The sequence below is a fragment of the Protobothrops mucrosquamatus genome, unplaced genomic scaffold, assembly GCF_001527695.2.
Source record: "Protobothrops mucrosquamatus isolate PMUCROS unplaced genomic scaffold, P.Mucros_1.0 scaffold135, whole genome shotgun sequence".
Lineage (NCBI taxonomy): Eukaryota > Metazoa > Chordata > Lepidosauria > Squamata > Viperidae > Protobothrops > Protobothrops mucrosquamatus.
The window spans coordinates 151,738-169,426 of NW_015386502.1; the positions used below are offsets into that span (position 1 = coordinate 151,738).

The 17,689-nt window shown below is 34.9% G+C and overlaps 1 protein-coding gene across 1 annotated transcript; it reads right to left on the bottom strand.

Annotated features, from left to right (window-relative positions):
• Positions 1–5,227: 5,227 nt before the first annotated feature.
• On the bottom strand, positions 5,228–17,540 carry RMDN1 (regulator of microtubule dynamics 1). The gene is made up of 10 exons (XM_015813099.1): positions 17,373–17,540; positions 15,547–15,664; positions 13,952–14,039; positions 13,192–13,351; positions 12,212–12,301; positions 10,714–10,769; positions 8,240–8,327; positions 7,790–7,820; positions 6,850–6,983; positions 5,228–5,686 (listed from the first exon to the last, which is right to left on the bottom strand). The coding sequence occupies exons 1-10, from the start codon at positions 17,502–17,504 to the stop codon at positions 5,648–5,650; spliced, it is 936 nt and encodes a 311-aa protein (XP_015668585.1). The 5' UTR covers positions 17,505–17,540; the 3' UTR covers positions 5,228–5,647.
• Between the last annotated feature and the right edge of the window lie 149 nt (positions 17,541–17,689).

The window sequence follows — 17,689 nt, forward strand, 5'->3', positions numbered from 1 at the left end:
CCTTACTAGATTAACATTTTAAATTACCATTGTATCATGCATTCATTACTCATTGTAAATTCCATTAAACTTACAGTTTTGTAAACACACAAAATAAATTTCCTAGAATTAACATTTCTGTAACATATCAAACTGCAAAAAATGTATAAATGCAGTATGATTCTGCTGTTATTCATTTCTCAATATAGCAGTTGAATTCTACCAAAACCTTATTTTTCTACATATTGTTACACTTTATTATTCATGGATATTAACCTGAGAATGCTTTGATAAAAACACTGAATTAATGGGCCTTCAGTGATAAGTCCCCTTGATCAATATGTTTTTAACGTCATAATGCCCTCTCACAATATACATAGGCGCCTTAAAATAAAAATACCCTAAGATTTGGAGAAAATTGTATTTGGAATCACCTGAATTATGTTAGTTTACAAAGAAAAAAACTTCAAAAAGTATCCAAAGAAAGAAATGCTTTACCTAAATTCAACATTCAGAACAACAGAAACACTATTATTTGCACTATTGAATGACTGAGAAAACCATTGCAGTTAATCTTGTAAATCAGTAATTAATAAAGAACACAGTGCATCACAAAATATACTCTGCTTATTTTTACTTGGTCTATTATTCAGAGGACATTTTGCAAAAAAAGAGAAAAGAATACAAATGAAATGCTTGTTTAAGTTTATATTATAAGTTTATTTGGGGAAAATGGGCAAAGATGAAAACAAAATTTCAAAGCCAGTTGTATTGGAATTTAGGAGAGCTAAACAAGGGGAGCCTTAGGTAAGTAAAGGTAAATGATAGTGACTGTGCTTTACTTTCTCTTCCATTTTATGTTTTGCAATTTTTTTCTGGTAATTTAACAAATCAGAAGAATCTCTATTAGATATTATTTATGCAGTATCACTATTAATAAGAATATCCATTAAGCCAGGGGTATACAACCAGAACACATAAAGCCACATATAGTTCCAGAGACTGCCAGACTCCAACTGTAATTTTAATGTGACAAAGGGCAATAATGATTAAATACAGATTTTTGGCTTGGCTCAGTTCATTCCTTTTACATTATGCACCCTTCAGCTAATTGCTGCTAATAGCAGTGATATTTTCTGTGTTGGAAGCACCAAAGTGCTTCCATTGCCAAAAGCTGTCACCCTCTTTTGAAATGCTGGTTCAGTAGGAGCTGGAACTGGAGTATGTGACGGGAGCTCACCCTGCCCCATAGCAGCAACAGGTCTCAAACGCAAGTGCTGCTGATCGTCAACCCAATGTTCTAACCTCTCGAGTCATGTGCAGTCATGAAAGGAATACTTAACCCAATTCCAACCATCAGAAGGGAAACTTCTGAAATTAAGAATTACAGTGTGCAATATTAAAATATTTAGGTTCATAAACATTGATTTAGTGGATTAGGAAGAAAAAAGGCCTCTATTTAGCAATATTTTTATATCTGGAAAATCAGAGGAAATGAGTAACATTTCAAACACCCCCCCCCCCCAAAAAAAAGTGTATGTCACAGAAAGTTGGACAAATGTGCTATGGTCATTTTTCCATGCTGGCAAGACTATAGGCAAGGTGCACATATTCTTAGTTTATCAATGAGTGATTTCCATGAACATAGCCCCAGCTGGAGTTCAGGTTTCAATGACTGCAATAAAATTTACTTAAGTGCAATTCATAGGTGCAGGGTATTACATAACATACTTTTTACAGAATATCTTACTTTGCCCATTTTTGCACAATTTAGCAAACCTTGATTCACTGGCTGTAAAAGGAAAGAAATCATACTATGTGATTTCTTGTATGATTTCCTAATGGCAAAGAAATTGAGTATTTTGTCTACCAAGGAAGATAAACAAGTTGTATCTAGAAAATCCAAGTAGATAGGTATTTAACCTCTGTAGATCTCAAAAATATCTCTTCCATCTCCACCAGATTAGCTAGTTTGTTTGTATTTTTGTAAAAAAGGATATACTTAAAGATTTCAGTATTTAAGAAAGGAGGTGTAAGTGCACTCTTCCTGAAATCAACAGTACTCAGAATTTATATGGATAATTCAGAATGGACCCAGATTCCCATGTATTGCATCTATATGCTTTTGTACATCTCTCCATCTCTATCTCCATCTCTCTAATAAAAAGGCTCAAAAAGATGCCTTGACTTCCCCAAGCAGTTTTATAAGAGAGGAAAAAAAAATAACTGATGCCTGAGAAAGATGTTACTAAGATTAAATGGGATAACCAAAGTCCACCTTGCTAGTTTTAATGAGCAAATGTTTCAATGGTTGGGCTGCTGTATTGCATTCATGAAACCCTTTGCAATATTTTCAAAAGTAAGGCTTCCTGTGAATAATAAAATATGTACCAACATCTTCCAAATATGTTTTGGAACTCTCTGAAACTTGACTAAATGTGATTTATTTAAGAAAATTTATATGGCTGCCCTCTCATTCTCAGTGACTCTGGGCGGCTTACAAAAATAAACCAATTTACAAACAATATTCCCCCCCCCCACAACAATCTGTAGCATGTCAAAATGTTCACAATTTTCTGACCATGGGAAATATTTATTCCTTCAGTAACTGTACCCATTTCTCTGGTAGGCAGGAAACAGACAAGAACCTATGCACTTTAAATGGGCAGGGGAAGTAGAAACAAAGAGAAATCAAATGTTCTTCCAAGCTTAAAATAAATTTAGATTTTGCAGGAAGGATTTCTCAGCTAATAAATTGGCACACAGGTAATACTGTACCAAGGTATTTTCTAGAATAGGAAAAGTTAACCAGTGTTAAACAAAAAGTTGCTTCTAAATAAGAACTGAGCCTTTTTTGCATGTATTTTTCTACTTGAATGTCTTCTAAGATGCTGTTAGTGATATTAACAATTCTATATTTTTATTTCTTTAGCATAGTTTTACACGTAGGTGCTTAAAAGTAAAAGGCATTTTCCCAATTCTTTCAAAAGCAATTTCTGTATAAGTTATGATGCGGATTTGCCTTTGCTGATTTACCTTCCCACGAAGGAGAAGGTAGAGGCTATTTTCCTAATCGTTATATGGCCACGCTGTCATTTTTTCCTTATAATTTTCCAGAAAAGCAACAGATACTTAGAAGTTCCTTTCTCATACACATGTTGGGATTTAAGAGAAGGTTGTCCATAGGACAGTGGTGGCGAACCTATGGCACGGGTGCCAGAGGCGGCACTCAGAGCCCTCTCTGTGGGCACGCGTGCTGTCGTCCCAGTCTTTGGCCTTCAGCTGGGTTTTATAAAACCTTTTCGCTTTAGATCTTCATTGCCGTGTGGGGGAAAAAAAGGTTCAATCAGTCAATTTCAACTTTTCACGGGGGAAAAAAAAGGTCTTGCAAAGTTGGAATTGATTGATTGAACTTTTTAATCCCACCCAGTCTGCTGTTACCACCGCAGCCACGCCCACCCAATGGGCCACACCCACCCAATGGGCCACACCCACCCGGCACCCAACGATGCATAAGTGGGTTTTGGGTTGCAGTTTGGGCACTCGGTCTCTAAAAGGTTCGCCATCACTGCCATAGGAGTTAGGTGGTAACTAACAAGTTGGCTTGAAACTCAACATTAAGAAAACGAAGATCATGGCATCCGGCCCTCTCAATTCCTGGCAAATAGATAGGGAAGAAATGGAGGTAGTGACAGATTTTAACTTCCTGGGCTCCAAGATCACCACAGATGGGGACTGCAGCCAAGAAATTAAAAGACGCTTGCTCCTGGGGAGGAAAGCTATGGCAAATCTAGACAGCATACTAAAAAGCAGAGACATCACCCTGCTAACAAACGTATGTATAGTCAAGGCCATGGTTTTCCCAGTTGCAATGTATGGCTGTGAAAGTCTGACCATAAGAAAGGCTGAGCGCAAAAGAATTGAGGCCTTTGAACTATGGTGCTGGAGAAGACTCCTGCGAGTCCCCTGGACTGCAAGGCGATCAAACCCGGTCAGTCCTAGAGGAGATCAACCCTGATTGCACTTTAGAAGGCCAGATCCTGAAGTTGAAACTCAAGTACTTTGGCCACCTAATGAGAAGGAAGGATTCACTGGAGAAGGGCCTAATGCTGGGAAAGATTGAGGGCAATAGAAGAACGGGACAACAGAGAATGAGGTGGCTGGATGGAGTCACTGAAGCAGTAGGCGTGAGCTTAAATGGACTTCCAGAAGATGGTAAAGGACAGGAAGGCCTGAAGGAACGTCATCCATGTGGTCGCGATGGGTCAGACATGACTTCACAACTAACAAAAACAAACAAACTACAATATAAAAAGCACAGCTAAGTTTATAGGCACAGAGGCTTTGGAGATAGCTTAAAACTTTCAACTTTTTAACATATAGGGTCAGCTCTTTGCTATAAAAAATATAGTGTTTTTTTTTAAAAAATGTTTTACTATTTGATGCAGATACATCAACAGCACCCAAAATTCTTGACTTATTTTCAGGATTCAAATGTCTCCTAGACGACTCCAAATCTACAAAGGGATTTTTATAAAAAATTTTAAAGAGAACCGTTTAGGTAGATATTAGTTATTTGCATGATTTAGAATTCTTCATATTGAAGTATAAGTATGATCTTACTCTTACAGTAAAATTGTCATCCTAGTTTTAAATTCTTGAGCTGATTTGCTCTCTGCCTATGAGTTGACTCTATTGACCTAACAATCTATATAGTTTAATATTGTGTTTCAAGACTGAGCTATACTGTTTTTGAATTTTTATTTCTCTCATTTTAATATTTGTTTATGGGGTTTTTTGGTGTTTTTTTACATATAGAAGTACTTTTTATTTTAAGAGTACCCTGTTGCAAATGAAGGGTATTGTTTAAAAGCAGCAGATTTCACCTCTATGAAACTATATGATTAAGATGTGAAAGGCATCAAGGAAGCTGCAACTAAACCTTGCCAGAAACCAAAATGCTCAAAAATTATTCATATATTGGTTGCAAGCCAGAATGTAAGATGAGCACCATAGTGCTTAAAAGTACCTTTACGTCTTAAGGGTAAACAATAGCATTAGCAATAGCACTCAGACTTATATAAGCTTCATAGTGCTTTACAGCTCTCTAAGTGGTTTAAAGAATCAGCATATTGCCCCCAACAATCTTGGTCCTCATTTTACCAACCTTGAAAGGATGGAAGGCTGAGTCAACCTTTGGCCTGTCAGGATTGAACTCCTGGCAGTGGGCAGAGTAAGCGTGCAATACTGCATTCTAACCACATTCTTATAATTATATCTTAACCAATTATCCTTTTGACATATAAAAACAAGCATATTCTGTCCTAAATTCTCCAAAACAAAAACAGTGCAGTTATCCAAATGAAGTATCTAAAACCATATCTTCATATGCCAGACAATGATTGAAATAACAGTTTAAACAAGAAAAGTAGGAATTAAAATTGAAATTTCTGAATACTTGTCAATTTCATAACTGCTTCCTGATTTTTTGTCTCCATTTTGGACATGTATATAGATGGATTAATAGATGCAGATGGAAATGTCAGCAAAATCTGGAATTTATTCTCTAAAAGTTCTTTTCTTCATATACCAATTTGAACCACAATATAATGTTTAGCTTTCTGCTTAGTTTCTTAGTTCATCAGTTCATATATTTTGAGTAATCGTGTCATATAGAATTTAGTAGTTCCAAAGCTTCTTTTTGTACCTGGAACAATAGAAGTGAAAAAAATTATTTGATACAGCATGCAAATCATGTAAAAATAGTTGTGTTAATTCATTCTGTTCTGCTAATTTGCCTTTGGTTATTTTTTAAGAAAATAGAGGATTACAGTGAAGAAACTGGATAAGTTCAATAACATTTGAGGACCAAAAGTTTAGCAGTCTATGCAGACATTGATCTCCAGGAATAGATCAGATAGAAACTGATGCAATGTGAAGGTAGCCTCCTTCTGGAAATCAGACTGGCTCTCTTTTTACTGCATTTCTCAAAGGCCAGGCTTTTTTGCTGAGCCTTCCCCAGGTTTGATAGTACCATCTTAAAAAAACACCCTTGTTTTTATTTTTGTATGGGGTTTTTTTCTGCATTTCTTTTTAATGTGAACAGCAAAGAGTTTTTCTTTATTGCATTGGTATACAAAGTGGTATTGGTATACAAATTGGTATACAAAGATGTTAAACAAACAAACATTGGGCACTGAGAGCTGGTTTCAAGTTTATGCTTAGTTACAAACTTGAGTCAATAACCATCACTCAAATCAGTTTACCACAGGGCTGCTATAAATTAAAACCGACAAGCCACTCTTCCAGGTAAAATTCTCACAAAGAAGTACAGTGGAACCCTACTAGAGTACCATATCAAGTTTATGAAATCCTTTTCAACCCATTCAATTCTTTTCCCTGAAAAAGGGATAGAAAGAAATCTACAGGAAATTATTCTAACCATCAATCGTAAAACTTAGCTTTGATGAAAAACATTAACAATACTTATTAACAATGTTCATAATACACCAGATCTAACATTTCTATAATCATTTTATAGTCGGTTACCAATCTAATGTTTCATAAAAAAAATATGACTTATTTCAATATACATTTCCAAGATTTCTTTAGATTAATAATTTATTAAACTTAAATTAAAGCTGTCAAGATCCCAGTACCCCTGAGATGATTACTCTCAGCAATGGCGATATTGGCTGGTTGGTTCTGAAAGTAAGACAATATATTACCAAGATCAGGAAACACAGCTTTAGGCTACAGTGTGAAGCTAATGAAAGCACTTATGTAGGTTCAGTAAGTGTTCTAGCACAAGAATACTTAAAAATGTTTTTTCTATATCTATATACGTATCTGACTGTGAAAATAGCTTACCTGCTTATCTTCCTCTGTATGTGGTAGCCTATCTCTAGCTTTTGTTAGCCAGAGAAGGGCCATCTTTTTATTATTTAATTTGATGTATGTCTTTCCTAAGAACAGCAAGTTTTTACTATAGAAATTTGGTTCAACTACAGAAATAAAAACAAACAAAAAACTTCTGGTTTTTAATTTATAATGTAAAGCTTATTTGCCTCTAACATTTTAAAAAGTTAAGCATAATCTCAGTATATATATATATAGAAAAGAAAGATTAAGTGCTACTTTTTACTGGGTGATAAAGGATATTTGGTTCTATCTGCACTGTAATGTTTTCATTTCATATCCCTAGATCTACATTCTGTATTAAATCTATATATCTGATTCATATTAAATTGTTCAACACATTTTAAAGTTGAAAATTACTTTGCTTCTGTTCCTCAATATGAAAATCACTTCAATATACATTTTTATAATGCAAATTCTGATGCAAGTTCGTTTATGACTGAAACATTTCACATTCCTCTTCAGAGCACTTTATAATGTATAAATAAGTGGTTTTAAATAATTTTTATCTTCTCATGATCAATAGAAACATTTTTATAAACAAAGAAGAAATGCTTGTTTTAACATAATAAACTCGTAACACGCTCTTGGGATGGTGTATTAAATAGTGTAATTAAAAGGTTGCATATTCAATACTCAGTTTCAGTACTCTTGAAACATTATGTGTTTTCTAATTTATAAATTGAGTATTTCCCTAATGACTAGAGATGCTAATTTTTTAACACTACATTGATACCTCTGTAGATATATCATTAGATATAGGCAAAGAGAATTTTAAGAACTTTCATTTATCTATATCCTTGTTTTATATGCTATAAATATTTAATACTTTTTTATACTTTTAATTTTGATTTCAAAATTGTTGTGCGATATGCTTTCTTACATAACTTACCATTTTCAGCCTTTTGAAAGTACTGTAATGCCTAGAAGACATTAATATTAACATTAGAATACTATTAAAGTAATCCAAATCCTTCCATTTCAATTAAAATTCTTCAATAACTGCAATGTAACTTGTGTTTTCTAAGAAATACTGTTGAGAAAAGGGAATGCTATGCTTTATAATTTATATTCAAGATATATTTATTTACAAACGTAATTAAACTTATTTTATGTATTTTATGAAATAGCTTTTATACTATAATATCAATAAGTTGTTAGTCATTTAATAGATGGTACATTTATTTTTCAGAATCTCAAGATTTATCCAAAAATATACTGCCTGACACTATAGTCTCACAGCTTATAACGACTAACCTTTCCATCTGCTTTTCTTTCATTGTTTTAAAGGATAATACATCAAAAAAGAAGAAGCTATATAAAATATTAGTGGGACACATACTTCTTCATAGGTAGAACTAGGTGGTGTTGAGAATAAAACAGTAGCTATGTTCCTCTGATACCATGGCATATCAGCAAATGTGTAGCACCTGTAACATAAGGAAAATGTATTTAAGTATATCTCCTAAGGTCACAATATTTAAAATCACATGACTAGAGGAGGTCAGTGAAGTCTAACTTTAACCCAACTCTAGAAAGGTGTATGCCTAACTTACTACTATACTTTCAGATCACTGCTAAAGAGCAACTAGAGAAGGCTGTAAGTTATATACCAATTAAGTGAAAAAAGGCCTCACTGGCTGTTTTTTTTCTATATGAAAACTATTTTTTTTTTATTTCCAAACATCATGACTTGGCTAGTTAGATAAGTATATAAATATTTACTTTAAAGTGATTTTGAGACTAGGGAAAGTAAGCCAAACACATTCCCTTCTGGATCTATGCTATGCTTGCTGGGTAAGTTATAAGAATGGGATTAATTTAGCTTCTCAGTGGAAGAGGAAAGGCAGGTATAAAGGTGGCATAAAGTATTAGAAACCTCCAGGACAACAAGTCAAGATTAGAGAGAAGAAACTGATCAATGAAAGATGAGGCTGACAGTTAACATACAACAGTTGCTAAAACAGACTAGCTATTTGAATAATTGTTGGAGACAGAATAATTATTGTTGTCCAGATTAAAAGTGGCTGGTAAATTACAGATGGATTGAACATTTAATTAAGATTTTTGGGATGCTGGGTGAGATTAGGATAAGACTCACCAAAGCATTCAAGAATTGCTGAAGAAAAATGCCAAAGAGGAACAAATACACCCAATTGTGGGGACACTTGACTAGATGATCCTTAGCCAGGGTTGAAGATAGATGGAAGAAATATCTATTAAGAAGATATGTAGTTTTTTTGTTGTCGTTAGTTGCGAAGTCGTGTCCGACCCATCGCGACCCCATGGACAATGTTCCGCCAGGCCTTCCTGTCCTCTACCATCTTCTGGAGTCCATTTAAGCTCACGCCTACTGCTTCAGTGACTCTATCCAGCCACCTCATTCTTTGTCGTCCCCTTCTTCTATTGCCCTCAATCTTTCCCAGCATTATACTCTTCTCTAGTGAGTCCTTCCTTCTCATTAGGTGGCCAAAGTATTTGAGTTTCAACTTCAGGATCTGACCTTCTAAGGATCTGGCCTTCTCCTCTAGGACTGACCAGTTTGATCGCCTTGCAATCCAGGGGACTCGCAGGAGTCTTCTCCAACACCATAGTTCGAAGGCCTCAATTCTTTTGCGCTCAACCTTTCTTATGGTCCAACTTTCACAGCCATACATTGCAACTGGGAAAACCATGGCCTTGACTGTACGCACTTTTGTTGGCAGGGTGATGTCTCTGCTTTTTAGTATGCTGTGTAGATTTGCCATAGCTTTTAGCACACATCATATTGTATTGTGTTGCACTGTTAATTTTTATGCAGTTATGATAATGTTTGGTTGCCTGCATGAATAATTTGTAACTACTGTTTTTATGGTTTTAGAACTAACTGAATCAAGATGGGCAGCTATAGAAATGGAATGAATAAATAAATAAAGTTTTGCTTACTAAGAATGTTTTGAGAAAGTCTAGAGAAAAATACCTGAAGTGTACAAGAGTATGCTTAGAGAAGTTGGGGGAGATTTATTCATAAAAGAATGCTGAAGCTGAATTGTAAAAGTCTTCATTTACTTGGATAAGGCTTGGCCAATACTCAAACTGCTAATAATATGACTAACAAATCAAAGCCTGTATCTGTTTCATTGTGTCTTACTTAGCCCTTTAAGACAAGCATATTAATCATTGTGTTTGCAGATCTTTAAGATGTGGTGCTATCTAGTTTGGAGCTTCTCAACATTAGGGAAGAAAAGAAGACCTTTTAAAAAAGGTTTTGAGCAAAATATTGCCACCTAGGATATAAATCAGTCAATAGGTTACAGCGAGAGACAACACTTATGATACTTGATCAGGAAAGTAAATGATAATGAATAATAAATGCAATCTTTAACCATTAGGTAAAAACTGGAGTGGGGAAATATGTGATATTTCAAATACTATCATATACAAGTCCCTGATCCCTTATGATTGCCATATTAGCTAGGGCTAACAAAAGTTGAAATGTAGTAATCACTGAAGGAAGGATCAATAGACCAAATTACAGTGGGAATGAATGTACCTTAGAAGACCTGAAGGATCAAGTGAGAGATACTGTTATATCTTAATTAGAAGGAAAAGAGGATAGATCAAATACAATGTTTTAAAAACACAACTAGTGGAGACATATTGCTGAAATTTATACATAATGTTACATATATTATAAAACAATGCTGTTAGGGTAGTTCATTTGTTCAGGAACTTATTGCAAATACTAAAAACATTATACAATTACTTCACATTCCACATTATCAGACAAAAATGTTGGCATTTCAAATATAATTTTGTTTAGAAAGATTGTCTTACCAAATGCCCATAAGATGAAGTGAAGTAGCATCCTTTGGATTCAGATCAATTGCTTTCTGTTTAAAAAAACCCACAAAAGCATTTATTCATCATTGCTTAATATTTACTCCATAACTCCTACCTTCCCCCTTACATAATCCCTAGCAATAATGAAATTACATTTTGCATATCTTTGTCTGAAAAAAGTAATGAATTTCATATGGTTTAAGGAGAAATATCCTTAATATTTAGTGCACATATCTATTTGTAGCTTGTACAGATCACATTTACATCCTGATGGTTGAAAGCTAACATTAAGTTAAGTTTGCTGGCATCCAACTTTCTCTGTTCAAGCTCACAAAACTATATTTGAAAACACAAATATCCTTCTGAAAGATATAGTTGAAGGTAAAAGGAAATATGGAAGAAATTATAATCAGGGATATACAACTGTCAACAGGTGCTCTCTAGGATTTATATCTGTCCATTCAACAACCTAATTCAAGTATTTCAAGTATTCTAAGAAGTACATCTTCTAAAAGAGAATGTGGTTTATTATATTCTTGATACCACTGGAACACCAAAAATCACCTCCAGGATGAAAATGAGACAAACTGTTCCATTTTGTATCTTAACTTATTTATCTACTTCAAAGGAGCTTATTAACCAGGACATAGGTAATCTCATGGAGTTTACTTTAACTATTATGTACTGTAAGAGAAATGGACCATAAAAGATCTCTAATAATGCAGGAAAAAGTTGAGACCATTAGAAATAGTGAATTCTTAAAACATGTAATATGGCTGAGCTTTAGTGAACTTAATACAAGCCATACACAAACATTTGAAGCATGGATTAAGGGGAAAATGGCCAAATAAACAAATACATTGAGATGAGTTAGTCTTTTCTGCTCTATATTTTAAAAATTAATTAAACAAATAAATGCTAATTTCCTACTTCATAAAATTATGCTTTGAAAAATTTAAACTGCTCCTTATGTTCGTTATTTTAACACCCCCTAAAACAAAGTAGTTTATTAACTACACTGAAAAGGATAAAAATGTAAAACCTAAACTACAGAAGTTGTCAGGCTCCTGGGACTAGAACTGTGTCCCTTAGCAAGCATGCAGCAAGCATAAATTACCGCCTCTAGAAGAAGAATGGCAAGACTTTGGAAAAATAAAGGACTATCATTCTAAATTCATGCTCATCCTGCCTTTTCTTACCCTTCTTTGGTTCCTTAATATTTACATGTATCCAATGTAGGCTTCAAAAATGTTACATTTTTGGATAATTTTTGAAACAAAAATGTATTTTTGTATATGTTAGACAAAATCCATTAAAATATTTTAAGCATTCCCTATTAATGAAGACAATGACAATTCAATGATTCATATATAATACAACAATTAAAAACCTTTCAGTTTCTAATTCATTCATCATCATAAATTGCTCTTCCATCATGTTCAGGTTTGTGTGGCAAGTTAAGATTAATACAAAAGTTGATAATTTTAAATACCTGGAAATGTTCTTTTATAACAAAAGCACTGGCAATTTTGTTCTTTATTCCTTCATAATCTCCCACATCACTGAGACATATTGCATACCACTAAATGAAAAGAATAGATTATTTAGCAATATAAAATTATCATACTGTCAATAAAACATTTTTAACTATACTACACAAAGATTTGTTAACTGAAGCTTCAGTCAATAGGGAATGCTAGGTGGTTAACTGTCTAAAATGAACTATAGTTAAAACTAAATTGAATGGCATAGAATTTCTTAAAAGTCCGAGCTGAAGGAGGTTTTAAACCAAGTAAAGATTACATAAAAGTCCTGAGAGAATAAATTATATAATTTTGAAAGAGTGAAGAACCTTTCCCACATTCTACATTCAGACAGGTTTCTGAAAAAAATAGACATTTAAAAGAAATTGAATTTTAATGTCTAGACAGGTTCATACTCAAACAGGACATGACTAGCTATAACCGTCCAAGCCATTCTAGGCTTTTAAAATTAAAACTTGAAATAAAAAATAACTGGCAATAACTTAGTTCAATTACTCTTCTATGATTTATCTTACACTATGCAACACTTGTGTTTTAAAAGCAAAAGGGTGCTCTGGAACATGCAGGGATACTTAAGTTATATGTATCTTCATCTTTTAAAGCAACTGAATCTTTTCTTGGGATCATGCAGCTACTTCTGCATCCTTTTGCCTTTGAGTATATCTTAGTATGTATCACTAGTTGCAATATTTCAATAATATTGTATCTACTTTAAAACAATTAAGTCAGTAGAAATATTACTGCAGCTAGTTTCTGGAAATTTCTGATCTCAGTTCATTTGGTAGACTGGTTTGAAATGATAATTGCTGCATAATTACTGTATACTAATTAAATTAATTGAATATAAGTTTATTATTTAAGATATGAAAGAATTGTTGCAATTTTCCTTTCAAATTTCTACCAAGTGTAAATTATTTGTTTGTCTGACCTTGTGTACACTATAACAAGTGTTGTCTTTCTCAAGTGCCTTCTTTGCATAATCAAGGGCTTCATAAGCCAGCTGCTTCTTTTTTTCTGCTGAAGTTTGACTAAGCTGAGCAAGGTCTCGTAAAGCTCGTGCCAGACGCCACAACACTTGTGCATTTTCACTGCATATTAACATATATAATAGGATGTATTGATTATGATGTACCGTAGTAAGGTATCAATGTAAAGACATATTTATTATACATTTACTACCAAACAATAGTTCTGTGGGAGAACTTTATATAAAATAAAACAATTTAAAACAATTTAGTAACACAGCACTGCATGAGACTATAATAATTGTTAATTAACGGGTATTTTGCAGCGAACCGAATCTAGTGAAAGTAGAGGTACTTTACAAGTGTAATCAATTCCAGAAATTAAAGTCTGGGGATATTCAAATTTACCCAGAGAACCAATTCCCAATCTCCTAAATGCATTTAAAAATTGATCTTAGAACTTCAAACTGTTTTATTGCTCATTTATTGCTCGGTGCATAGTGCCATGTGATATTATTTCATTTTGAGTATTTTGTTTTCCATTGAAAGCAATTAGAAGAAAAAGTTGTTTTTTAAATGAGAGTAAAGGACTCAAGAGGTCCACTATAATGTATTCTAAAATTCTGATTTCAACCCTTCCACATATCTAGTGATTTTGTATCATAGCTGTGTGCTCTATGCCAACCTCAGCCCATTAGAACATGCTGAAATAGCATACTGTACCTGTTCTTGTGTTCACTCAGCAACTGATAAAGCTTTTGGGTTTCTCCACTTCCATAGAGATAGTCTGCTTGATCTAGGATTTCATCAACTTATGATATAATAAAACAAGAATTCAGTGAATATGCCCATCTGTGAAGCAGGTATTATTTAATAGAAAAATATTTCATGTCATTGCATACAGACATACTAATATTACAAGTCAGGAATAGAAGACAGTTTTAATAGAAGTAGCATCATGGTAGTCAAAACACATTTCTATCAACAGCTCTATTGTATTATTGGCACAACAACCCAAAGCAGGGGTCCTTAATCTGTGGGCCGTGGCCTATTGGCCACCGGGCTGCATGAGTGGCTGGCAGACGCACACATGTGCGCACAGCCCCATTCATGTGAGCGTTGCAGGCATTTGCGGTCCCATTTGCGTGAGTGTCACAGGTGTTCAGGGTCCCACTCGTGTGAGCGCCGCCACAGGTGCTCATGGCCCCACTTGCGTGCACGTTTACCCCTCCCACAAAACCATCCCTTCTCTCTCCCCTCCCCCACGCTCCAGGCCGCAAACCCCAAAAGGTTGAGGGACTCTGACCCAAAGGAAACATATAAGTATTAGACAATATATAAAAGGACAAAGTCAGAGAAGAATATGACAGGTTTTTGAATAAATATGTTAATAAGTTAAATATGATTTTTATACATGTATTTACAAAAAGGTAAACTTTGTAAAGAAACAAAATATGAAAAATCCACTTTATATACATTTTAAACTATCAGCAACAAATTCTATATCAATCTAGATATCTGTGCCAATCTTCATCTCAATAATCATCTTATGGCTGAGTTTCCACCTCATCAATATTTTTCTAAATAAATCCCTTCTATCTGATTCATTTAAATATATAATTAATTACTGAGCTTCAAAGTTGTTTAAGAGTGCTAATAGAAAGCATACAAAATTATAGTGCAGTTTCCAAGATCTCCCGAAGATGGGTCCAATATTTTCAGACTCTCCTCTTTTGTATAGGGCATGAGGGGTGAAATGGATTTCTTAAACCTTCAGGATTTTAAAATACTGAATTGATTGAAAGAATCAGGCTGATATTCCCCCTTTTCATTTTAGAAAACAAAAAGAGTATCTAAATATTTGCAAGGCTGAATTTTTCTTCATTGAGTCACTTCAGAGCTAGGCCTCAGAACCATCAAATACCCCTTTCCACTTGATATTCCCCATAGATCAAATAACTTTGACCTTGCTATCCTTTTATTGGGTACAGAAGACCTGGATTTTCCTCCTGGCCTTAGATAAGGTGGATTCAGTGTGTTTTCTACTGGGTATGTTGTTTCCCTGGTTATATTGTTTTATTATATTGTACCATTTTGTACTGTATTGTATTATATAACTTGTATGCCACCAGAGTTCTGATGAGTTGTGTGGCTTTATAAATTTGATTTATAAATAAAAACACAGAGAGAAAACAAGTTGTATTTTTTACCAACAGCCATACTCAGTCCTTCCTCTAATAACAAAAAAAAAATCAGATTATATTTTAGCAATAGAGGATTGGATTTGACAATTGTGCATTTTTAGAATTTTTTCTTACCTTTCACATCAGCCCAAACCATAGCAGACTGAGAAATTACTAGATAAGTGTTGTATCCCAAGTAAGACAATGCTGAGAATATAAACCCTCTTCTGAAAATTCTGGATTTTTCAAACACCTAATAAAAAATTCAACATAGCTATTTACAAATCTGATGCCAATTTTTCTTATCCAAGCATATATGTTCACAAAGTGGGCTAAAGGTGGAATCTGAGCATTGGTATTGAGCACTATGGTAAGTCATATTGTGGCTTACTATAATATCATTGTTTTTTATGGTACTTCACATCTTTCAGTGTGTTAAAAACTACCTATTGTATGTCACAACTCTTTAGCTCATTCTGTTGATAAACTCTATATTTCTGCCCCCCAAATAATTCATTGCTACCTTTGGTTCTCTCTCAGTTGTGACCATTTTAATCAGGGCATCTTGTTTACAATGAAACAAAATATTGTAAGCTTAAAGACCTCAAGTATCAGTTACCTTTTCCTCCTGTTAGTATGCATGAAAAATAGGTATTTAAAACCAAGCAGGCATTCTAATCATGTACTTTACAATGTTTAAGGTTTTCTAAGAAATTTTAGAATATGGATTCCGATTCTTTCTATTGCACTCATCTTGGAGAACATAAGTACAAACACACATAAGCTAGTCAAAGTGTGGCCTGAATTTACCAGTTTACTAGTTCTGCCTTAGGCACAAAGCCACCTGATCTCCGGTCATTCCTCTTAATCTTTCCCTCAGCCTAGGAAGGAGGCAATGGGAAATCACTTCTGGAAATCTTATCAAGAAAACTGCAGAAGTAGCCAGGCAGTTGTCAACACTGACTTGAAGGCATAAAACAACAATAAAACCATGAAACCCTCCAAGTTGTTTGGACAACCATTTCCCCTCCCTCCCTCCTTCAGGGGAAGGGGATATTTGTCCAAGAACAAAATACTACAAGAATAAAATAGACGTTAAGAACAATTTGAAAGCATCACGTCAGTAAGAATGATTTTTTAATCTCTTTATGACCTGCTTCTCAGTAAAGCAAACATTCCCAAAAATGCCATATTTTTTTCTCAAAGAAAAACCATAGGTTTATTATCCTAATTTTTCGGATTTTTCCCGCTCAGCAAATTAGGAAGCTCGCAAAAAGAGTATCACAGCTCACCCTCACAAGCTTAAGGAGTAATTAACGGGGAGAAGGCGAAGGCAGATAAAAAAAACATTTAAGAGAGCCACGCTTTTCCCCCTAAACCAAGACCCATCATCATCTTCTTTTCCAGAACAAACTCGGGCCCTGCATCCAGTTTTGGTCACCGCAATGTAAAAAAGATGTTGAGACTTTGGAAAGAGTACAGAGAAGAGCAACAAAGATGATTAGGGGACACCTCCGATTTCGTATATTCCTTGCCGACGACCTTAACCCATACAGATCAAATTACTTCTCTTCCTGCTCCCCCGACATGATAGCAGTGTTCCAATATCTCAGGGGTTGCCATAAAGAAGAGGGAGTCAAGCTATTCTCCAAAGCGCCTGAAGGCAGGACAAGAAGCAACGGATGGAAACTAAGCAAGGAGAGAAGCAACCTAGAACTAAGGAGAAACTTCCTGACAGTTAGAACAATTAGCCAGTGGAACAACCTGCCTCCAGAAGCGGTGAATGCGCCAACACTGGAAGTTTTGAAGAAGAGACTGGACAGCCATTTGTCTGAAATGGTATAGGGTTTCCTGCCTGAGCAGGGGGTTGGACTAGATGACCATCAAGGTCCCTTCCAACTTTACTACTATTATTATTATAGGAGAGGATAAGACGGGATGGGCCTATAAACCAGTCATACCTCGACTCCCCTTTTCCCTCCATGACCTAAAGAAAGGTGACGGCTGCAGCCGGATTTCATTTTCAAGAAACGGGTCTCCCAGAAACAGCAGCTCCGAAGCCAGCGTCGCACTGCAGTCCTCCCCAGCGCCATGACAAAAACGTTTCCTTGCTATTTTTTCCGCCCCCGCTCCTCAAATCAGTCTTTCCTCGCATATGCCGGAAACAGGAACTGCCTGTTTAACTCCACAGCATTTTTACATCTCTGTGATCTACACCGGAAAAGCCCCATGTTCCCTTCTAAAAAAAGTCCGGAAGGAACAAGATTCAAGTTGGATT

Coding starts and splice junctions, on each gene's coding strand:
- RMDN1 (XM_015813099.1), bottom strand. CDS start 17,504: ATGGCGCTGGGGAGGACTGCAGTGCGACGCTGGCTTCGGAGCTGCTGT. Junction 6,984..7,789: donor CTTTCAAAAGGCTGAAAATG/GTAAGTTATGTA, acceptor TTATTTCTGTAG/TTGAACCAAATTTCTATAGT. Junction 5,687..6,849: donor ATACAGAGGAAGATAAGCAG/GTAAGCTATTTT, acceptor CTATTGTTCCAG/GTACAAAAAGAAGCTTTGGA.